Genomic DNA, 24,914 nt, shown 5'->3' on the forward strand with positions numbered 1-24,914 from the left:
GATGCAAGCATTTATGAATGCAAATGCTAAGAATATGTGAAACATGCACCAAAATTGTAGCAAGATAATACGATGTGACTATTCATGCAGTAGTAATGTATTACCACAATAACAATATTCAACTGTCAACAATGAATTATTATGATAATGCATAACATATTCAGAGTATACATCTAATACGTAGTACAAGCGAAAAAATGCTATTACAATCGATGTTGAAGCAAAGGTAAAATAGCACGATGTCACTAGTAGGGGAATGCCTCGTAATTCGGGTCGTATTCCTCGTCCCTATGTCTTGAAGGGGCGCAAAACAAACATGAGTAGACCAAATTGCCATATATATATATATTACTGAAACAGTTACCAACATACTAACCCCCAAAGTTTTATGAAAACTAATAGCATAATATGTAATATGTTTCTGAAACCCTAGCATGCCATAAAACCTTTCCATAAACATCTCGTATATAGTGCACTAACTAGTGATATCAGTATTTCTCTTCTGCACAAAATAATGTCCTACGCATGCCCACCCGAAGGCAATATAAGTATCACCTTCCATATGCACATAACAATGCCTTACACACGACCGCCCGAAGGCAATATAAGTAACATCGCCCGAAGGCAAAACAGTGACCACTAAATACGCACAAAACCATTGAATATTGTCACATCCCCGCCCGGGCGGGACCACTTCCCGAGCCCGACTCCACCGTAGCAAGATATTGTCCGCTTTGGGCCCCCAGCACACCCTCACGGTTTTATTTCTGGGAACTCACACTAGAACTTCCCAATAGATCACCCATTGTGGGAGTGCTCTAGCCCCCTTCTTGCTTAACTTCGGAGTTCCCATGGAACCCGAAACCAGTGAGCTCCCAAAAGGCCTCGTGTTAGATAGGGATGAGAATATACATTTAAGGATCACTCCTCTGGGTGATGTGGGATATCACAATCCACCCCCCTTAGGGCCCCGACGTCCTCGTCGGCACACATGCACCCAAGGTTAGGCTCTGATACCAAATTGTCACATCCCGGTCCAGGCGGGACCACTTCCCAAGCCCGACTCCACCGTAGCACGATATTGTCCGCTTTTGGCCCCCGGCACACCCTCACAGTTTTATTTCTGGGAACTCACACGAGAACTTCCCAATGGGTCACCCATCCTGGGAGTGCTTTAGCCCCCTTCTCGCTTAACTTCGGAGTTCCCATGGAACCTGAAGTCAGTGAGCTCTCAAAAGGCCTCTCACAAATATAATCTTTCTAAACATAGATACATATATCTCAAAAACATCTTCATAGTATAAAGTCATCCATCATCTATATTATAAAGAAGCATAAGTTGTTCATGACGATATTGATCCAATTTGTATTCAACAATTCGGAGAAAAACTTAAGTATAACCGGAGACATATCCGTATTGAAATATTCATACAATCAATACGACATCTCGAATATCAAATGCACTTGATCTTTGGACAAGTTGAAATTTTGGTAAGGTATAACCTACCATAAAATCTTCATATTTATGCAGCTACAAATATCGTGGATCTCGATTCCTACAACATGTCGTGTTTAAATTTGTTTTGTTTCGTGCATGTCTGAAATTGTTATCCTCGCAAAAACTACTAGAACTCCTACTAAGTGCTTGTGAGTCGTGACATGAAAATAGTGCAGAAACATGTGAATCAATATGGAAATTGAGAAAATTAAGAAATTATTCTAATCTAGTTCTGAATCTTCTAATTACCTACATCAATGTGAATTGAACTTGCGTAATCTATGTTTTCACTGCACATCGTTGTTTTGCTCGTGTTCTAAGGTTGACAGTAGCTAGAAGATCACAGTAAGAAGCAGAGGAAGGATACTAACTATTACAGAAAATTTGTTTATTCAAAAGCACTAATAAAAACACACATTGAAATTAATCCGGTGCAGGATTTATAGTGGTGGCAGCCACACTACAACAATGGGGCTTCTCACCCTGTGCACTCCATCCTTCCACACCAACCCTCCGAACTCCGGGACCGCCTGCCGGGATTTCGTAGTGAAGATGATTTTGTATGACAGCTTCTGATTGGCTTTGGTGAATTTCAGCGTCCGAGGCTCGACTTTCACATAAGCACCTTTGAACGGTGAAACAATGGCGTGGTAATTCGAAACCGCAGGGCCAACATTAGTGACAGTCCTGTGGAGTGTCAAAACAGAAACATTTGTTCTGTCCGGGAACACAACCGATAGTGCCGGATAGTTCAAGTCCCCGGGACTGGCTAGATTGTTCTTGCAACTTCTGTTTGAGTACTTGGTAAAAACTTTGAGCTGTGTTGGTGTTAGCCTTTGTGTGCAGAGAAATTCAAGATAGTCCTGCGCCTCAATGTCGTAAATCAATCCCGGGTCAAGAGCCCTCCCCGGGTTTATGTGCCCTGCACCGTGATCGTACGGGGTTGAAATTGAAGCTGCCGAGGCGTCTTGTAGAGGCTTTCGCGTGTTGTCGTGGACATACGCGGTTGTCATCAAGGCGGACTTTATTGCAGCCGGACTCCAATCCGGGTGCCTTGCCTTGAGCAGAGCGGCAATGCCGCTCACATGGGGGCAAGACATTGAAGTCCCGGACAGTATATTGAACTTCACCCTTCTACGATCCGCTGGCAAGCTGGACGGGCCTAATGCTCCTGTCCAAGCGGCGAGGATGTTCACTCCTGGTGCCACCATATCGGGCTTGAGAATCTCAAGGCTTACCAGATTAGGCCCTCTGGATGAAAACGCTGCCACCACAGGCGACGGTCTAACCCCAACTCTAGTTCCGAGAAACGTTAGAGTTGCGGTGGCTCTCGGGCTTGTTGAAGCATAATGCTTGATTCCCTTTGCTTCGTTCTCTCCCACAGCAACCGCCGGAACAAGGTGGCAATCCGCCACAAGCTCCTCTCCGTTTGCAGCTGTATTTGCCAAGATCATCCCAACTCCTCCGGCTTCTTTCACGACTTCTCCCTTCTGCACTCTAGGACTAATCCCACGGTCGCAAATCACAATCTTTCCGGCCACAACTCGGCGATCCAACGTCCCCTCCAAACACAGCGAGCTCGGATTAGGACTAGTTGAATTGCTTCCTAAATACACAACAGGGTATTGCTTGTTTGTTGACAGCTTCATCCTTCCCCTGTAGAGCGAAACCCCGGTAATAGTCCTGCCATTTCCGAGCTTCACAGTAGCTGGAAAATCCCTATCCATGGTGCTAGCTCCAACCGTGGTTATCCAGGGGGACACATTGGTCAGACTAACAGGATCCGGTCCTCCATTTCCGGCGGAGCAGGAGACGAAAATTCCCATCTCCATCGCCCCAAAAGCCGCCACGGACAAACTGTCCCGGTAATAAGAAGACACACCTCCTCCTAAAGATATTGACAACACATTGACTCCATCCGTCACCGCTCTGTCCACCGCCGACAGAATATCCGAGCTGAAGCAGCCGCCGACCCAGCAAACCTTGTACGCCGCAATTCTCGCACTCGGCGCCATTCCTCTGGCCGTTCCACGAGCATACCCGAGAAGATTAGCACCGCGCACCGGAGACCCGGCAACTGTGGCGGCTGTGTGGGTCCCATGCCCGTCCTGATCTCTCGGCGACTTAAACTCCGTCTGCTCGTTGATCTTCCCCGTGGCTGCCTCATATCCGTGGTAAAAAATTCTCGCTCCAACAATTTTTTTGTTGCAGTTGCTTTTGGTGAAGCCGCGGCCGGTTTCGCACGCTCCCTTCCAGTGGGCCGGCACCGGGGTCATGCCAGTGTCGTTGAAGCTCTGGCTCTCCGGCCAGACACCCGTGTCCAGCACCCCGACAATGACGTCGTGGTCGGTGACTCGTTGTGACCAGACATTGGTGGTGCTGGCTCTGACATGCGGTTCGAGCCCAAGAAACAGGGGACTCCTTGTGGTGTGGAGCTCGTACTTGGTCTCTGGGAAAATCGCTAAGACTCCGTCTTGCTCCTCTAGCCGCTCGGCTTCTTGCTCGCTTAGCCGGGCGGCGACGCCGTGGAAGGCGTTCTGGTAAGTGTAGATTACCCTTTGTTGATCTTCGCCTCCGTCTTCTTGATTCTCCGGTTTGATGAGTACGGATTGCACTTTTGACGAGTACCAATCTATGTGGTTGGAGAAAGACTCTGGCTTGGCTGACTTGTCCATCTGGACAATGTAGGTCTTTTTTGTCAATGGGGTTTTTGCAGAGAGGGCAATGTTGAAGAACATGAAGATTGTTAGGGTTAAAACCTGCCATTTGTCTGGTTTTTCCACCATTTTCATCAGGCAATGAGGAGGAAGAAGAAGAAGAAGAAGTGTTGAGGAAGAGATAGTGAAGTGGGGGAGTGAGCGAGCGAGCGAGTGAGGGTTTATGGAAAATGGTACTTTGGAGGGTAGAAATATCAGTGAGAAAGGAGGGAGAGGGACATCTGCTGTGGCAACATGTGCGCGTATTAAAGATGGTTGGTTTTTTCATGAATGCACTATTGCTAAGTAGATATGGGAGAGCTGGCTAGCTGCTGTCATGGAACAAGTTGAATTCCTTTTGATTGTTGTGATATCGTTACTTACAGTACGGTAAATGAGAATTGAAACCATTTCGATTCTTTACTTTCGCGAGTTTACTATAATGTGGATTTTGAAAATTATTGAACTCAATTGTCTTTCATGAAATACACGCAGTAAAAAACAGTGCATATTCCACGATAATATACACAATCGATTACTTATGTTAATGAATTTGATAATATACCAATTCCTTCTTATCATCTCCCGATTGACAACTTTCCTCGTTCAAAAAGAAATCGAGTCTTCAACGAGAAAAAAACTTACCTATACCTGAGATGTCATTGTGTTTCATCCCAATCATGCAAGGTCATGTGTTTTAATTTTCTTGCATGGTATAATTTGTATGCTTGATTGAACCATATGATTTGCATGCATAAATCATAAATATTAAGTTTGCATTTGTAGACTTGTACAGTACTAGAGTTAAATTCACCTCCAGAATCAACGGTACAAATCTCATATTCTTAACAGTAAAGTAAAACAGAAACATTATAATTTGGTCTGTAATATTGAATGCCACGTTGGCATTACTGGTGGTAAGTAAGGTGGGCAGTTGGGAGTAGAATATTATGAGGCAAGAATAACAAATGAAGTGCACAGAATTGCTTTAATAATAGTGGGACTGTAACTTCGTGTAGTATGTTATGGGCCATCTAGTCCCACAAAAATGGAACTTGATCTCAGCACCGCAAAAATCGAACCTAAAGAGTTTGGATGATGCTGCATTTGGTCCATGATTAATATTTTTTATCACGGATTTGAGTCGTGAAAACAATCTTTTTGTAAAGTAAGAATAAGGTTACATATCATAGATGTTCTTTTCTCGACTCTCGCAAAACAGGAAGCCTTATTGATCTAAGATCGCCCCTTTAAACAGTTAATAAGTTAGATAATCTAGGTAATCATATATATTCAAAGAGAATGACTTGTATATTATGAAAATGTTACTGTAATAGTATTTTAAATCAATCAAATATTGTTAAATGAGAAAATCAAATTGCGGAACAATACTGTAATTAATTTAAAATACCGTCATAATAATCTGACTGTAATTTGATCATTGTAACCTTATAGGCGTAATAGTAATCTGGCTGTAATTTAGCCGTTGTAACCTTATAGGCGTAAGTTTTTGGAACATAGGGAAGGATGGTGAAGGCTTTTCCATGCATTGGTATCCAACTTCTGTGAATTTCGATAATCTAGTCAAATACTGCCATTCTACAAAGCTGGCTCCTCTAGTGGGGAGCATGAAAGAAATTGATGCCCTTGTCCCAATTTTCAAACAATTGTGCGTGTCGTGTAGGTTTATTCTAACTTTAACGTCGTATCAAATTTCCAAGACATTGCAGAATCTTAATTGAGGTTAAATTATGTTGTGCAAAACTAACATCTAGTAATTTGATCTTGTCCCCAGGAATCCATGTATACCATGTCAGACCAAATTATCAATGTGATGTCTTCTCTAATCAAGAAGGGTTAACAGTAGCCTTGATTATATCTTAGTTCTCTAAAAATTAATATTTTAAATGCTATTTCAGCACTAAATTTTTCATCTCCAACCATGCAAAGTTATATTCTATTTTCCCTCATATTATATTATTTTTGGGGGCCAAACTTTGTCTGCCTGAGTTACATGTTGCCTGGGTTGGGGCTAAACTTAGCATGATTTTTGTAGCCCAATTCACTTTAGCCTTTTGATTGGAGGTTGATATTGTCAATTTTAGAGTTGAACACGACATATAGTCCTTGGTTAGAGATGGTCTGAATGTCACACTGCAAAATAGTATTACTCATATGCTCATGTCATAACACATGGATTTGACTATTGCCACAAATTCACTGCAATAGTCTGTTTCAAATTCTAACGCACGGATCGGTAACATTGTGTGACAATGTGCATGTAAAAGATTTCTCAAATGTAACCAAAAAGATCATTAGTCGTTGTAATTAATTTTATTGGTAAATGATTTTTGTTTGTTTATATATATCAAAGAACAAGAAAAAAAAATTATTTGAAGGGCATCTATCTATTTGAAGCAAACAAAATTCAATTATTGTTCTTGGTGTGGAAACTATCTATTTGAAGCAAACAAAATTCAATTATTGTTCTTGGTGTGGAAAAAAGGATGAGGTTGGATGGGGAGCAAATATGTATGACAACTCAATGGCACTGGTCAGTCCATCTCAAAGGAGAAAAAGGTACATTAAATCCTTTGTGTTTTTTTTTTTTTTTTGGAAAATTACATTAAATCCTTTGTTCTGAGAGCAGAGTAAATACACACATGCCGGTCAGAAAGTGCCCAGCTTTTTATGTTTGTGGAGGGAAGAAAAAGAAGAAAATTTTGGAAACCCCATCCCTACGGCAAGCTCAGCCACCCACTTGGCCGTTTAATTTCGATGGTGATCTCTATAAAGGTGGTTGCTAACTTGCTGCATCTGCATGCAGTGGTTACTACAGCGGTAGCGGTGGACCGGTGGTGTTAAATTTACCAGCAATGCTGGTGGCAGTAAATGCTGTACAAAAAAGAAGAGAAAAAGCAGTGTTCAAGTTCAACCACCAACGAGGTTAAAATCATCCATGAAGTTACCTTACTTTTTAATTAACCGGGTAGGTTTAGGTTTAGCCGCTTAAACTCATAATTGAAGGTAGGAGAAGCTGTTTTGTTGACTTGATTAAGAGCTCCTACTACATAAGTTGATAATTAATTAGACCAAATGCACAAGGTGATGTGTATATATAGCTTAGGCTTTAGAGGTTGATATACAAGTGGAGTGGTAATTGAAAAAATGACGATTCAGATAGTTGAAATACAGTGCGAAAATAGCCCTACAAAATATCGCTTAAACGAACTTATTTGATATAACCTCCATGGAAGGGAACTCTATATTGTACATAACACAAAATGCTCCATCGACAACAGGTTACAGATGGCACCAGTGATCACTATCACAGATGAAAGGAATGCCATGATCATCGTCGATTCACCACCGTTACAGGTAACAATGGCGCTATATATGGTTTTACTTGTGTACCCTTTTGGTCCCGTTTCTAAAACCATAAATATTTGCCCCATATATTTACTGCTCCCAACGTCTATATTTTTCTTCTTCTTCCAGCATTCAAAGCTTATCTTTTTGGGGGAAAAAAATATCGTCGTATAGGTTTGTGTAATTTGAGGACAGTTGATAAGGACAGATTTAGATGAGGTTCATAAATTGGGTTGGTACTTGGAATCGGAATGTCATAAATTTACATGAATGTTATATAGACACAGAATAGTGGAGTGGTAATATACGTGAAGATGCTTCCGGCTCGCTTAGAGAAAATATATGTCTTATCATCAATTGTATACAATCGTTCATTACAGAGTCTTTGATGTTCGTCCCTTTACTTCAAGGGCATCCTTCAAGACTTAAAAACTTGTGAGTATTAAACTTTCAATTTCATGGCCTTAAATATGTTGGGAGTATAAAACAAATTTTCACATTTTTACTTTGTTGTCTGTAAGATTTGAACTCTTAAATATGTAGGAACAAATGATATCCAATGCATCTAGAATTAATGTCACATAAAAGACAATAAGAAAAGAACCGGGTACAGTTTTTCGACTTAAAATCCACAATAGAAATCTTTCAAATTTTGATAGTTTGGTTCGTTGCCGGCAAATTTGTGAGAAAGTAGATAAATGAAAATTTGCAGATGTGAGTTAAGCCGGTTCTTAGCCAATTTGATCATGTCGATCAACGAATTCCATTCAAGCTCATCGATCCGCGGCAGCCAATGGATACTGATGGATGCTGTCGGCCCATGGGCCCTTCTTGGACTCATCCTCATCCATGGGCCTTATGCATTTCCAAACCAAACTAGTGCATTTTGGCCCAGTCCCCATTCCAAGCTGCCAAACCCTATCACCTTTCTTCACTCTTTGTTTGGCCTCCAAGTATGCCAATTCATACCACAGCGAAGACGATGACTGGTTCCCAAATCTGTGCAGTGTCATCAGAGCAGCCTCCATTTCCCTGTCCCCAAGCTTCAACCCTTTGGCCAGCTCGCTCACCAACTGCCTCCCGGAAGTCGGCAAACAAAAATGCTCGATCACAGTCTTGAAATTCGGCACGTAAATCTCTGTAGACTTGTCAATGTACCGCTTCCGGATTACTGAAACCCCATATCGAAATTTTTCCAAGAATGGCAAGATTGAAGAGCCGAGAACCATCACATTCCAACGAAGTAACTCTCCAGCCACCTGTGGTAAGGTATTAAATAACGATGTTAGCAGAAATTATTTGAGCTTTCAAACACACAAGTGTTTGCAGCTATTCTTACAAGTGTTGCTATTTGTATCATGTTTATTAATCACATCGCTGATCACATTTATATAGATAATACGAACTGTTCTTAACTTATCAATGTGATCACGCAAGGATTATTGATACCAATGTCTGGAGAAACTATATGGAAATTTAAGGTAAAATCGAAAAAAATGTTGTATTCAGAAATAAATTGAAGAAATTTCGAGATTACTATCGAAATTTCAGACCATGCCTCTAGAATATCTCGCTTGATAGTGACGCCAAGTTTTCCATTAGAGTCTTCTTCGCGTATGGTCGAAAGATAAGCCCTATCATCAAACGCTTTCTGGGTTCTTAGTGTCAGGAACAGTTCGTATTTCGAATTCATTTTTTCTTGTTTCTTGTTCGTAAGCAAGATTGCCGCGCTCCCCATTCGGAAGACGCAATTGAGGATCAACTTAGGCTGCTCGTGTCCTGCATACCAGCCCGTTGATAAAATCTCCGTGCTAAGAACAACGGCATAAGAATTCTTGTGAACTTTCAGAAGATTTTTAGCCAAATCAATGGCTAAAGCGCTTGCGCTGCACCCCATGCCAGAGAGACTGTAGCTCTTTACGTCGCTTCGCATCGAGTACTTGTTGATGACAATGGAGGCGAAAGAAGGAGAAGGACAGAAGCCGCTGCAGTTCACTATCAAAATGTCAATTTCTTGCGGAGAAAGGTTTGTTTTGGCCAAAAGATCATCCATGATGGGAAAGAGCACCATGTGGACTTCTTCGATGGATTCTTGGTGGTGGGACAATGGCGGAATGTGGTGTAGGGCTGGAGGAAGGTAGGTTTCTTGGCCGTGACCTGAAGAAGCGAGCACTTTTGCCATGAAAGCGAGGCTTTCCTTGTCGAAAGATTCGAACTTTGAGGCGTTTCCGAGGAATTTGGAGAAGGGAACAATGCAGGAGCTTGGTGGTTTTAAGCATGAAAAGTCCACCAAATAGACTTGAGTGGGGTTTGAGAAGAAGCAAGACTTGAGGGTCAAGAAAATGATCAGGCATGAGAGATGGATGAAGTGGAAAACGGGTTCTCTTTTTTGCAGGACAATTAGGGTTTCCACTGAAGTTACAATTATGAGGAGCAAAAGTCTTTGAAGTTCCATGGGAGAAGAAAAAAGTACAGAGGAAGAAAATCAGAAGCGATTTGGTTGGAGTTGGGGGGTTGAGGGTTTGAACATAAAGTCTTTAGCCACAGAAGTGTATAAATATTAATGGAGAGTGCAAGAAAACTAAATGAGGGTTCTTGAATGGTGAGATGGAGTTGCAGGAGGCAGGTGAGGTTCATTGCATTGCAATAAAAACCAGAAGCACAGTTTCAATGGCCACACTTTATGATAGTGGTGTTGTTGTCAAAATTTGCGCTTTTACCATGTGTCAGGAAAATTGCAGGATTTTGTGTAAGAGAATGGCCATTGCCAAAACTTTTTGAATAGTCCGAAGTACCGGATTTGTTGATTTGATTTAGTATTTGAAAGTACAAATGCAATTAATTTAGAGAAATGTTATTGATACTTCAAAAATCTTATTCTACATTTCTCATAAATGTATTTTTCCTTCCAAATATAGAAAGTTAAGAGTGTAAACTTAGATTTTTAGAGTATTAATAACAATTCCCTTAATTTAAGTGAGCTTATAATTAAGATATCACAACATAATTGCATATTACGTCTTTAACATCTATTTGATCTTGTGGATGATATTGTTTGACGAGAGAGACATTTTGACTACTTTTTGGACGTCTATTTGATCTTTCATAATGACATGATTCTAAAAAAGGGTGACATTCAAATGGTTTTATAAGGTCACTCTATAAATTATAGATTAGCTGCTTCTTTGACATCTATTTGACATTAATGAGGGAGAAATTTTGCTTTATCAAGGTTATTTACAAATTATATGATATAAGAGACAAACACATAAAATACCTTAAAATTGGAGTTGATATTCTTTTTGGATTTATGTAGTTGGAGTCTAAAGACTTGAAGTTTCGGGCCGTCAAAGAAAGAGAAAGAGAGATCTGCACCTCTGATTTGTGTAAGGTAAATTAGGAAAATGGGTTAGTGAAAACTACAGAATTTAAAATGAATGGTCTAGATCTTTATATCCATCAATTCCAGATCCAAAAGCGTCTCAATTTCTAGAATTGCTCCCTTCCATTCAATGGACATCATCTGTGAATTCATGTTCATCTATATTTTGGTTAAAAGTAGAAGAATTCAACGGTCAAATGAGGTTGATCACATGTCAAATGAGGTTGATCACATGAAGGATCGATGTCTATCTGTTGTTGTATTATCAAGATAAGCTTTGGGGTGTAAACTATTGATCATGAATCATGATGTAGAAATGGGATTGCCGGTGCATTTCACTTTATGCATTTATACCAATGTGGTGGTATGATATATAGTGACTTTGACTCATCACATCACCTTTTTGCTCTTCGAAATTGAAAATCTTCTAGATAATATTTTCAAAATTTTTTATCATAAATGGTTCATAAAAGTTATTTTAATCAAACTAGTTTTTGAGTTTCGCATAATTTTATATTTTGATCTTTGAGATTTGAAGGTATTTTTATCGTTCTTCTTTATTTAATAGAGATTTTTTTTACGGATCAAAGTGAGTAATTATGCTAATCTTAATGATCATTTTGGTTAAAAAAACCTTTATAAAATTGATCCGTCCAATTTATATTGTTTCTGAAATTAAAAATTAATCAATATAATCTCTGGATATAGATGGTGAAAATCAATATTATTTTTTTGTTAAAACTTCTGTTAGTTTGTTGATGTACATATGAGGATTCCACATGGATTAAAAAAAATAAATAATCAATTAATTTAAAATTTAAAAAATGATAACAAATAAATAAATAATTAATTAACATAAAAAATAAGAAGAAGAAGAAGAAGAAAAACTTCGTGAAAGCGAGATCAAATCTTCTACAACCAAAATACTAGTAGCCTCTCTATAGCCTCAATAAGTATTTGAGTGAGGATTTGGCCTCCGTGAAAGCACCCAACTACAAAGTCATCATCTTTCCCGCCGCAAGCCACTATCTTCCCCACTCTGACCTCACCCAAATACCCCTAGCCCATCCACACTACACCTCTGATACCACTGTTTTCAATCTCATCCCTTCACCGTCTATACGTCAACTCCTCCCCTCCTCACTCTGGCCACACAGATACACCACCCCAATCCAGCCACACCAACTTCCATCTGACCCATCCATCAGCTCATCCCCATTGGTGTCTGACACCAAACAAAAACCGACAGTCTCCCATTACAGCCTCTCCCTCAATTTGAGACAGCATGCCAATCTGAACAAGAAATTTGCCAAGGTTCGACAAGCTTGGATGACATCCTCGACTCGGTCATTACAACAATGGTCAGGGTCGACTTTGAGATTTCAGGAGTTCTAGGCGTGGCATTGTTAGGATGCCCTTAGTTTATAAGTCTTTCAATGTATAACAATCATATAATTTAACTTTTTTTATAATTAATTTTTAATTATATTATCATATCATCAATTATGAAAATTTAGATGGGAACAAAAAAAAAAAAAAAAAATAACACACCAAACAAAATATTTCTACAACAATAAAATCTAAATTCATAATTTACCAAATTAAAAACGATAAACTCATAGTTTCTATATTCTTACCTTGAATTGCAATCTTCTAAACCTAATGTTATATTTTAATTCGTCCCGTCCTTGTACAGAGAGATTTAGAATTTGAAAAAGAAAGTGAGAGGAAGAGAATTGTAGAGGAATGATGGTGAAAGCCTTGGAGAAGAAGCCAAGCTAAAAATATTACACGAGAAATACGTTCCTTTAAGTTGCTAAGCAAGGGTAGGTTTTTGTTTGTCTGGTAAAAAGAAAAAACCAGGACCGGCCAAGCAGATTCCTAAACTGGTATGCATGGTATGGGCTCATTTTCAAAAGAAGAAGTATAAGAAGTCCACTACTCTACTTGTCAGTTTGTAATCAATTTTTTTCTACATTTACCATATATAGCATGTATCTATTGACTGAAAAATTTTGGGGCCCCCACCCCCGAAATTGGGGCCAAGCGGTCAACTCTTCTGGCTACCTTTAGAGCATTTTCAGGTGAGAGCTTCTACATAGGGATGAAAAAGTAATGCATTTAAGTTATTTTAGAGTTCTGAAGAATCTTTGGGATTTTATAAAAAAATCTCTACTAATGAGGAGTTATTTTTTGAGCTCTATATGCAACTATATATTTTTTATTTATGGAGTAATTTGATTATGCGATGATTTTTTTTTTTTTGTGTTAACTTTTCTTAAGTTGATTTTTGGACGTGTTATCTTAAATTTGTTTTATGAACCCTTTCAACCTAAAAAGGTTCAAATTGTGGCAAAATTAGATTTCATCACTTATGAACCATTCGTTTGATTAGATTATCTTATCTCAATCTCATTCGTTGAAAAATACAAATCCCTACTTTGCCATCTGAAATAATTTTATTTTCAAGTACAACACAACAATTTACCAAGTACCAATTGGTAAATTAATATCATACACTTTTAAAAAAAAAATTATTTGAAAATTTCACCCACAAATGTCGATGAATGTTAAATCAATCTGCAATTTTAATTCTCATGGAATTTAAAACAATCATTAATCAGCCAAATTGCAATAAAAATATGTAAGAAAAAAGAATTAAAAAAAAAAGAATAAAAGGAGAGTATAAGTGTATTTACAAGTGGAGAGAGTGATAGAATTTTGCTCACATGGGTTGCTACTTTTTTATGAGACCTACTGTTTTTTGGGCTAGATATAACCTAATTTTATGCTACTCAAGAAAGAAAGTTGCTAATTCTAGTGGTGGATTTACCCTTATTTTCCGGCTCATTAAAGATAAAATTTTTCACTAAAACTTGAAATGTAGTAATCTTGTAAAGGATAAAGGCCCTATTAAAAATGCTTTTAGGGCCGATAGTGGAGATGGCCTTTCGTTGACGATGATCTCCTTTTGCCGATGGGTTCCACATTCCTCTTCTTGGCATTGAGTATTATTCTTGCTATTGTGAAAACGCAGGCGCATCTCGTATTATTTTTTTAAATTTAATTTTAACGATTTTAAATTATTTTTTTAAGAAATGTTAAGGAGAGTATTTCAAAAGTAGGATATTTATAAACTCTTTGCGACTGTTGAGAGAACTTTGTCAGGAGACTACCACATGGTTTCAGGCTCACCATGTGCTCTGATGCATTGCAACATGGGCAGCTAGGACGCCACCTCTACAACAGCTAGGACGCCACCTTTTAATGCATTTGTTTATTGCATGCGTGTGTGTAAGATGTATATAAAACAACTGCCATTACAGCAGTTCAGATTTAATACAACTAAACATTAAACTTAATATGGTATCAGAGCTTAGGCAATCCTTTGCTCTGCTCTGCCTTCACTCTTCCGCTGCTATACTGTGATCTGTTACTGCAGCAACCAGTGCACTGCAAGCTGCACACTCGTTGCCTTGCCGTCGCAAAGCTGCTACACAGCCATCGTCGCTGCTCTACCTGTCACAGCCATTAAGCACAGCCGCAGAGCACAGCCAAGCATAGCCACTGCACACTGCCTGCCGACATGGCAACTGACTCTTCCAGCAAACACACCAAATACGAAGATCTCAACGATCATCTTTATCTTCATCACTCTGATCAGCCTGGAGCGATCCTCGTCACACACCCTTTGAATGACGAAAATTACTCCACTTGGAGCCGAGCCATGGCCATGGCCCTCAATACCAAGAACAAGGAAGGATTCATCAATGGATCCATTAAAAGGCCCGAGTCTGCATCCACAAGTGAATTCCAACAGTGGACTCGTTGCAACAACCTCGTGAAATCCTGGCTGCTCAACTCTGTCTCGAAAGATATCGGAGCAAGTGTCATCTACAACAATGTTGCAGCTGATATTTGGAATGAGTTGAAGGAACGTTTCTCTCACACAAACAGTGTACATCTCTTCCATATTGAACAAGAGATACATGGAAGTGTTCAAGGAAATTTGAACATTGGTGCATATTATACCAAACTGAAAAGCTTTTGGGATGAACATGATGCCATGTGCACTCTTCCAACCTGTACATGTGGAGCTGCAAAAGAATTAATGCAGTTTCAGCAAGGTCAGAAAACCATGAAGTTTCTCATGGGCCTCAATGAATCCTACGCTGCGGTTCGTGGGCAACTTTTACTTATGGATCCCCTCCCTGTTGTCAACAAAGCTTTCTCACTTATTATTCAAGATGAGAAGCAAAGAACAGTTTCAATGCATGCTCCTGGAAAGTCCTCAGTCACTGATACCGCAGCTTTCGCCATGCGGGATAACATGCGAAACTCTGGTAGGAATTTTTCTCCAAGAAATTCCCATCTAAAATGTGGTCGTTGTGATGCAACTGGACACACTTCAGATACCTGTCGTGCACACCTCAAGTGCGACTACTGTAATTGGAGAGGTCACACCATTGATCAATGCCGCAAACTGAAAAAAGGGAAAGACAACAGCAATAGGGGAGATTATCAGGATCGCAGGGGTTCCAATTCCAAGGCTAATCATGTTGATACCCAGCCAATGCCTCCAGCAACATCTCCTTCGTCCTACAGCCTCACTTCCGAGCAATATCACAATCTGCTTGCACTCCTTGATAAGAGTCAATCCAACTCCACATCTAATCATGTCGGTACCACCTCTACTATGAATAACTTGTCAGGTAGAGTTTTTTGTGATTATGCTCTCAATAAGGGAAGGGACTGGATTTTCGATACAGGCGCCACAGACCACATGGTCTGCTCACCAAGCTTAATGACCACAAGTGTTCCGGTATACAATCGACAAGTGCACTTACCCAATCATGCACTTGCCGATGTCACACATATTGGCACAGTTCATCTCTCGAATGATCTCACCCTTCACAACGTGCTTTGTGTTCCATCATTTAAACTGAATTTAATTTCTGTCAGCAAACTCACTAATTCCTCATCTTGCTTTGTCATCTTCACTGATAAAATGTGTCTACTTCAGGGCCAACGATCGGGGAAGATGATTGGGACGGGAACTGAACGAGAAGGACTCTACTACCTTGATAATGTGATAAAAACCAGGTGCAATTCAGCGTCAATTGTTGCCTCTTCTTCTTCTCAGCTTTGGCATCAACGCCTTGGCCATCTTTCCAACAAGACCTTACGGCATCTCTCTACTTGCATTAAAAATTTGAATTTTTGTAGCATTGATGATTGTTTGATCTGTCCATTAGCCAAACAAACACGTGCTCCTTTTCCTTTGAGTTCTATCACCACAAAGGCTCCTTTTGAGTTAATTCATGTTGACATTTGGGGAGGTTACCATGTTCCCACTATCACAGGGGCACAATATTTCTTAACTATTGTGGATGATTTCTCAAGATGCACATGGGTTTATTTAATGAATCACAAATCAGATGCACGATCTTATCTCATCACTTTCATCCACGTTGTTGAAACACAATTTTCCACACGAGTCAAGGTTCGTCGTAGTGATAACGGTCCAGAATTTTTTATGACCCAATTTTTTTCAGATAAGGGGATTCTCCATCAAACAAGTTGTGTCTCTACTCCCCAACAAAACGGGGTAGCAGAGCGCAAACACCGCCACTTACTCAATGTTGCTAGAGCCTTACTTTTTCAATCTCATCTTCCTAAGAAATTTTGGGGTGATGCAATCCTCACTGCCACTTATCTCATAAATCGGACTCCCACTCCTCTTCTTCAAGGCAAATCACCCTATGAAATACTTCACCACAAACAGCCAGCGTATGCACATTTGCAAGTGTTTGGTTGCTTATGTTTTTCTTCCACCCACCACCATCGTCCCACAAAATTTGATGCAAGAGCCACACAGTGTCTTTTTCTTGGGTATCCATATGGCACAAAGGGATATCGAGTTTACGACCTTCACACGGGTAAAATCTTTATCTCCCGTGATGTTATTTTCCATGAACATGTGTTTCATTTTTCATCTTCTGCTGCAGTTTCACCACTTGTGTTTCCACATACTCAAGATACTGCCTATGATGATCCCATCATTCATCCGTCCATTCTACTGGAGCAGGATTCCGTCGATCCATCATCTTCTTCGCCGGTGAGTCCTGTTTCGGTTTCATCTCCTTTTCTTTCCACCTCACCACCTCGTCTTAAACGACCCACTCATGCACCTGGTTATCTTCAACAATATCACATCGGCATCAACCTCCCTTCTCGGTCCGTCCCTTCATCTCACTCGGCGTTGACCAAAGTACCAGGTACTCCTTATCCTTTGTCTGATGTCCTCACATACGATCGTTTATCTGCTCGACATCGTGCTTTCACCACTTCCATTTCAGCTGCCATAGAACCCAGCTCATTCTCACAGGCTATACGCGACCCTCACTGGCGTTTCGCTATGGAAGAAGAACTGGCAGCCCTTGCTGCGAATAGGACATGGTCTCTGCAACCATTGCCCCCTGGCAAGAAGCCGGTTGGATGTAAATGGGTTTACAAAATCAAATTTCGATCCGATGGATCCATTGAGAGATATAAAGCACGCTTGGTTGCCAAAGGTTATAGCCAAATTGAAGGCTTAGACTATCGAGAGACCTTTGCTCCGGTTGCAAAATTGACTACAGTTCGTCTACTCCTTGCTGTTGCCTCGGTCCAACAATGGCACCTCTACCAGCTTGATGTTAATAATGCTTTCCTCCATGGTGATCTTGAAGAAGATGTCTACATGTCCTTGCCTCCTGGTTTCGGACGAAAGGGGGAGACACGAGTTTGTAAACTTCATAAATCTTTGTATGGGCTTAAGCAAGCCTCTCGTCAATGGTTTATCAAACTCTTTTGTGCTCTTAGAAAGGCCGGTTATCAACAATCCAAGGCAGATTATTCATTGTTCGTCCGAAACCATGATGGTAAATTCACTGCCCTCCTTGTCTATGTTGATGATATTATCTTGGCAGGAAATAACATACAAGCAATTGAAGATACCAAGTCTTTTCTTTTTAAGCAATTCAAGTTGAAAGACCTTGGCCAATTAAGATATTTCTTGGGCATTGAAATTGCTCGCTCTAGCAAGGGGATCACCCTCTCACAGCGAAAATATGCCCTTGAAATATTTGAAGATGCAGGTCATCTTGGCGCAAAACCAGCCACCTCTCCTATGGAGCAAAACTTATCACTCAGAAAGGACGAAGGACAATGGGTTACTGATCCTTCCTCTTATCGACGACTTGTTGGGAGACTAATCTACCTGACAATCACGCGCCCTGATTTGGTGTATGCTGTCCATATTCTTAGTCAGTTTATGGAGAAGCCTCGAACTCCACACTTGGAGGCAGCCCAGCGAGTCTTACGATACGTTAAGCACACACCAGGGCAAGGTATTTTTCTTTCTGCAAGAAGTCCAATTCAATTGAATGCTTTTTGTGATGCGGATTGGGCCAGATGTCGAGACACACGACGTTCTACCACCGGATACTGTGTATTTCTTGGAGAATCCTTGATCTCCTGGAAAAACAAGAAACAAAATACTATGTCACGTTCTAGTGCAGAGGCGGAGTATCGTTCAATGGCAGCAACTTGTTGTGAAGTCACTTGGTTGAAATCTGTTCTACAAGACTTGGGTATCAAACATAAACGTCCAGTCAAGTTATATTGTGACAATCAAGCGGCACTTCACATCGCTTCGAATCCGGTCTTTCAAGAAAGAACCAAACACATAGAAATTGACTGCCATCTTGTACGAGAAAGGGTTCAAAGTGGAATGATCGAGACATCTCACATCTCAACCATGAAACAACCAGCCGACATCTTCACAAAGCCACTGAGCTTACACCAGTTTACAACTTTGCTTTGCAAGTTAGGAATAATCAACATTCATTCCAAACTTGAGGGGGAGTGTTGAGAGAACTTTGTCAGGAGACTACCACATGGTTTCAGGCTCACCATGTGCTCTGATGCATTGCAACATGGGCAGCTAGGACGCCACCTCTACAACAGCTAGGACGCCACCTTTTAATGCATTTGTTTATTGCATGCGTGTGTGTAAGATGTATATAAAACAACTGCCATTACAGCAGTTCAGATTTAATACAACTAAACATTAAACTTAATAGCTACTCACAATTTAACGTTAATTCTTATGCCAATAGTATAAAACATTGTGCCACAAACATATGACAAAAAATTTATGAAAAGTCTCACTGTTGAGAGAGTATTCTTGACATTTCTTTTACTATTTATATAGTTTAAAATGTATCCATGTGTCACTCAATACTACGATCTGTTGGTATTCCTCTTCACTTGGAAGTGAGAGGTCTTAGGTTCGAATATCTTGGATGACAAATTCGATACTAAATTAGGTTGCTCATTCTGTGGTTTAACCGAACTCACCCTCCTCTTAGTGTAAATATCGATGTACTCCAAAAAAATAATATCCATGTGGTAATATTTAATTAGATTTATGAATCTCTCACGTATGAAACCTTTCAAAATCTCTTACCTAATTGTAGTGACAGATTGTCCTTGACGATCCACAACATAACCCTATTATGTGGCCTTCATAGTATTTTAACAATTTAAGAATGTTTTATATGCTTTGCATACATTAATATTCTCCACTAATGCGTCCATATTTTTCTAGAAACTCAATCACTGTAAACTTCCAAGGTCGAAAGCCACGGGAGGGTATTTATCCTTATAAATTTATTATGGTCCTTCGCGTATGAACTCAGACGAAAACGCAAAGAAATCCGCAAACGATTGCATCACATAACAACAATTGCAAAGATAAAGTGAAGAAAACAAAACTTGATGCAGAAAAAGGTTGGTTGGTGTCATGCATGTTTGGCTTTCTTTATTTGGGAGAATATTCTTTTAGGTTTTATATATGTGTTTGGTCCCCCCATTCCCACCTATAAAAATTCATCTTCCTTTAACAATTAGCACTACTTGTTGTTGCTTTGGCATTGCTCCATCAAGATAATTTCGATCTCTCCATGCTTGGTCCTCGCTACATCCTTTTTAGATGTATTCATCTGTTTAGAAATGATTTAATTTCTTGGATACTTTCCCTTGATTTTTTTCATTGATGTATGCTTGTTTAGTTGTTTTCATTTGGTTGGTTTTTTTTTTTTTTTTTTTTTTTGAACAAACATTAGTATTTACACTAAGGGGAAGAGGTAGGCTTAGCCTCACAATGGGCTAACAATAATGTGGTTCAAAGTTCAAACTCGTCTTTGACGATAATCGAACCTAAAACCTCTCATTTATAAGAATCGAACCTAAAACCTCTCACTTATAAGTAAAGAGGAATATCACTAGACCGTAGTACTAAGTTGCTTGGTTGGGTTTCTTTAGATTGTTTTCTTTTTCCAACTTCGAAAATAATAGCAAGTTTGGGTTGAGCTAAGTTGACTATAGATTAAAACAATGTATTCTTCATACACTCGAGTTTGAATCCCTCTCTTCATAGTTTAAATTAAATTATAAAACGGTTCGAATAGAAAAGGAACTCATAAAATAGTAAATACTCTAGCAATTATAATGTATATGCAAGAATTTCTTTTTCGGTAACCAAAACTTTAGAAGAAGGGGAGGCTACCTCATCCCAGGCATGGACGGAGGCACCTTATATTCGTTGGGGGCAAATGCCCCCACTCACATTGATCTTAAAAGAAAAAAGAGTACATGTAATATCAATTTCCACACATTCCCTTCTCGTTTCGATCCGAGATGGATGGTTTTGGCATAAGTCAGAGTCACCGAAGAAGCTAAGCAAGCTACTTGAAATTTACTACAACTCGGTGGGGAGAAATAGTGTACTGCTACTCAATGTGCCTCCTAATTCGACTGGACTTATAGCCGACGAAGATGTTCAAAGACTGAGAGAATTCAGAAGTGCAATCGACACAATATTTTCAACCAATTTAGCAGAGAAATGTTCTATTGAAGTTAGTAGCCAAAGAGGAGGCAAAGGAGGAGGTTTTGGACCTGAAAATATGCTAGACAATGACCATATGTGGACATATTGGGCTCCAACGGATGATGAAAAGGAGAACCATTGGATTGAATTTAGAAGTACAGGATTAGATGAAGGGCTGAGATTCAATGTGATTCGAATCCAGGAGGCGATCGGGCTTGGTCAGAGGATCAAACGGCACGTAATTTACGTGGACGGTAAGAGGGTGGCAAATGGAACCACAGTAGGGTACAAGAGGCTTCACAGACTTGAAGGGGGAGTTGTACATGGCAAAATTGTAAGAATAAAAATTGGAGATTCAAGGGGGCTGCCTTTAATTTCATCCATTGGCCTGTATTTTGATCCCTTTTGGCACCCAATTGGGCATCCATCTGAACAAAAAATAGGGTAATAAAAAAATAAAATTGTGGGCTCTGAGAATTTCTCTTAATATTTTTTTGGGCATATTTTTTTGTCTTTTCTGCATCTATTGATTTTGTTTGGAATACCTTATTCTCTGTTGTACCAGATAAAGGCAATAAAAAGGGCTCTGTTTTTTTATAGCCAACTGCCCATGCTCTACGTTTTCTGTAGACCAAGACAAAATTAAGGCATGTTTTAATTTGCAACCGTGATCGGCTTCTTAAAGTTCATTTTGATTCCTCAACGCTACAAAGGAAGAAATCACAATTTGATACATGCAAAAATATTTCGTTAAAAACATGCAAAGAAAAGCTTCTGCGCAGCTCTGATTAGTAAGTAGGACTGAATATTTTCAAAAAAGGAGCCAGTATTTTCCATTTTGGACGACATTATTGATGGATACACACTACCTTCAAGTTCCAATACCAAATGTGAGTTCAGTCATGATTACTTTATTGGACATATAATCAAGAAAACTTTGGTAGGAGTTGTTTACTAGGGAAAAATACAAGAGAGTTCCGTGTTTTTGTGACCCTAACCAAAATACAGGATGATTCGGTCGCAGTGTCTTTACTTAAGTTTTTCTCCTAAAGACGAGACTTGAATGGGGCACATTCTTGGAAGGCATGTAAAGAAGAAAAGAAGGAAAACATTTGGTTATGCCATTGATGATACCGTAAGTAAAATGTACATATATTGTATAAGCTAACATACCCCAATCCCCATCAACATGGAGGGTGACCATCGTCCTGCAATTGACGCTTTCTCCTCACCAGTTAGCTTGAATATGAAGCTATCTAAACGCACGGCAGAAAATATCATCTCCCCTTAAGTGAATTTGAACTAGCCTGCGTCGAATCACAAAATCTCTTCAGAATTTCGCATTTCTGTGGCAATAAAATTTGCGATGGATGTGAATGCAATCAATATTTTTTCTTACCCGGAAGGCTGTGAATTTGAAAGGACTTTCTTGATGCAAATGGCCATTTTCGTCAAGCCATCCATCTGGCCGAAACACTTCTGCGCCATCACCCGGTAGATAATTTCGCCGAGCCATCCCCCCCTTTGACGTTAATTTCATCTGGCCAAGTATCATTAGGAAAACAAGTCTTTGCATCCTATGATAGCATCCTACAGTTGGCTGCAAGCTTTGTATTCCATGGTGAGCGCAACACTGGAAGGAATTCATATTGGCTGGTCAAATTGCTGTGACAGATTATTAAGGATACAAGTGAGTAATACAGTTAGAAATACAGTTAGCAATACAGTTAGTAAGTTTATTAGTATTTGGTTAAAGTAGTTAGGATTTCTCTTATAAAAAACAGAGTGTGTAATATTCATTCAGTAAGTCAATATAAATCATATTTCTCTCTTTAAACTTTCTCTTTCTAAGATCTCTATGGTCATCCTTCTGTTCATCGTTTCTTCTTGATTTTCTCTTCAATTTTCAAACATTTCAATATAGTTAACACAAATGGCCTCATCCCATAAATATTGCTTGGCAACAAGATAAAGTGAAATAATTTCGTGAGCAAATGAGGACAAATTTGGAGTACCGACGCTGGCTACCTGCCAAATAAAGTAGGAATCTATTGTGATGAATGCCTGAATTTTAGGAAGGAGGATTTTATATTCCTAATCTCTCTTCCTTTTTCTTCATTCCTACTTGAACAGTTACAATTAAGCTACATTAAGATTTTATATTGATTTTTACATAGAGACAATAAGATAAAAGAAAGAGTGTGAGAAAGAGACGAAGGAAAGAGATAAGAAAATCCTACTCTAAATTTTAGAGTGTACCTCAAGAAAATTCTTCCACGTTCATTCCATAAGCAAACTTATAGTTCTCATCCGTACGAAATATTTCTTTCGTAAAGAGATACCTCATACTGAATTTTCATCTCTCACATTTCAGTAACGTTTTTATTAATTTTTTTAATTTAATTTTAATGATTTTAAATTATTTTTTTAGAAATATTTAGGAGACTCTTTCAAAAGTAGAACTCTCTACTATTTCATAGTTTAACTTTAGCATCAATGCATGTGCCAACATTATAAAATATTGTTCTAAAAACATGAGATGGAAGAGAATTCATCGAGAGTCCCAGTTCTGAGAAAGTCTTCTTTGCATTTCTTTTACTTTTTATGGGAATTGTTATTAGCACTCCAAAAATCTCATTTTACACTCCTCACAAGTGCATTTTTCTTCTTAATTATAGAAAATTTGGAATGCAAAATGAGATTTTTGGAATGCCAATAATAATTCTCCTTTTTATATAGTTTTGAAAATTTATCCATGTAGCACTATTTAATTAGACTCCCAGGTCTCACATATGTTCCACATAAACCACTAATAGAAGTTTTGAAAAAATTTTAACAGAATGTCAACATTGATTAGCGACATTCATATTCAAGAACTACAATGATTAATTTTAAATTTTTAAAAATTATCTTAATTAAAATGTGTCAATTTTTAGAGATTATTTGTGATAAATATCCTTTTTAAAGTATGACAATTCTTTTAGCCCAAAAGTTTGATGTTGAGAGTCTTGATACCTAACAATTTTTTATTTTGTAACCCTTCTCCTCTGATTTTACTTCTGTTTTTTTTATTTCTTATAAGGATAAAATTGGAAAAAAACGGAGAAGAAATTCTTATTGTTGCATGATGGGCTTAGTTGCACTCTCCCTTGGTAAATACAATTAGTGGGTAAGAAAGTTAGGCCCTTAAGATGATTCATATTAGCCCAAGGTTTTTGGTCTGGCCTGCTAGAGGTCAATTTCACACATGACATTGCATGGGAAAAAAGTTTGGTAGAAACTTCCCTATCACGTTATTCGTGCGTCCAAAATACGCGTATGGAGATATCCTGCATTCCGATCCTCTAAAATGGGTTGTTACAAAATCTGAATGCGGGAATCTCTCTATACGTGTATCTTGAATGAGTGAGTGATCTGGTACAAAAATCCCTATCCAAAATCTCTTTTTCATTGCTTTTGTAGTTTTATTGTTGTTTTGAATTAGTTGTAGGGACATGGTTGTGGTTGTATCTTTATTTTATGTGTAGCCGAAGCATATGAAACCTTACAAAATCTCACCTAATTATAGTGACAGATTGTCCTTGACGATCCACAACAAATCCCCATTATGTGGCCTTCATAGTATTTTAAATATTTAAGCATGTTTCATGGTATGCTTTGCGTACATCAATATTCTCCACTAAAGCGTCCATATTTTTATTCTAGAAAGACAGTCACTCTGAGAGATTTCCTCACCCCTCCAAAGTCAATAACCCATGTAATGGACATGTTCTGTTTTGCAATATAGTTTCCCTCGCGACACTTTTTTGATAACTACTTGTCGAAATTTCAAAATATGAACTACTCATCTAATAAATGCTTGTTATGATAAATTGGTGATGGAGAAATTTATCCATACAACGATCCTTCGCCTATGCACTCGGACCAAAAGGCAAGAAATCCGTGAACGATTGCATCACATGCAACAACAATTGCAAAGATAAAGTGAAGAAAACAAAAATTCATGCAGACAAAGGTTGCTTGGTGTCATGCATG

The 24,914-nt window shown here is 39.0% G+C and overlaps 2 protein-coding genes and 1 pseudogene across 2 annotated transcripts; 1 reads left to right on the top strand and 2 right to left on the bottom strand.

Moving 5' to 3' along the window:
* Nucleotides 1–1,871: 1,871 nt before the first annotated feature.
* On the bottom strand, nt 1,872–4,533 carry SBT1.3 (subtilase 1.3). The gene has a single exon (XM_068458984.2). It carries the CDS (start codon nt 4,288–4,290, stop codon nt 1,939–1,941), a length of 2,352 nt encoding a protein of 783 aa, XP_068315085.2. The 5' UTR covers nt 4,291–4,533; the 3' UTR covers nt 1,872–1,938.
* A 3,583-nt stretch (nt 4,534–8,116) lies between these two features.
* LOC137719630 (3-ketoacyl-CoA synthase 5-like) lies at nt 8,117–10,118 on the bottom strand. The gene is made up of 2 exons (XM_068458672.2): nt 9,122–10,118; nt 8,117–8,822 (listed from the first exon to the last, which is right to left on the bottom strand). Exons 1-2 carry the CDS (start codon nt 10,016–10,018, stop codon nt 8,337–8,339), a joined length of 1,383 nt encoding a protein of 460 aa, XP_068314773.2. The 5' UTR covers nt 10,019–10,118; the 3' UTR covers nt 8,117–8,336.
* Nucleotides 10,119–20,604: 10,486 nt separating this feature from the next.
* On the top strand, nt 20,605–21,353 carry LOC148698972 (alpha-L-fucosidase 1 pseudogene; annotated as a pseudogene).
* Nucleotides 21,354–24,914: the final 3,561 nt, after the last annotated feature.

The sequence above is a fragment of the Pyrus communis genome, chromosome 1 (assembly GCF_041283825.1).
Source record: "Pyrus communis isolate YQ-2024b chromosome 1, ASM4128382v1, whole genome shotgun sequence".
NCBI classification, from domain to species: Eukaryota; Viridiplantae; Streptophyta; class Magnoliopsida; order Rosales; family Rosaceae; genus Pyrus; species Pyrus communis.

Bases quoted from the DNA above. Each gene is read 5' to 3' on its own strand.
- SBT1.3 (XM_068458984.2), bottom strand. From the start codon at position 4,290: ATGAAAATGGTGGAAAAACCAGACAAATGGCAGGTTTTAACCCTAACA.
- LOC137719630 (XM_068458672.2), bottom strand. From the start codon at position 10,018: ATGGAACTTCAAAGACTTTTGCTCCTCATAATTGTAACTTCAGTGGAA. The intron at 8,823-9,121 runs GCATGGTCTGAA...ACCTTACCACAG, and splicing joins TCAAGCGAGATATTCTAGAG to GTGGCTGGAGAGTTACTTCG.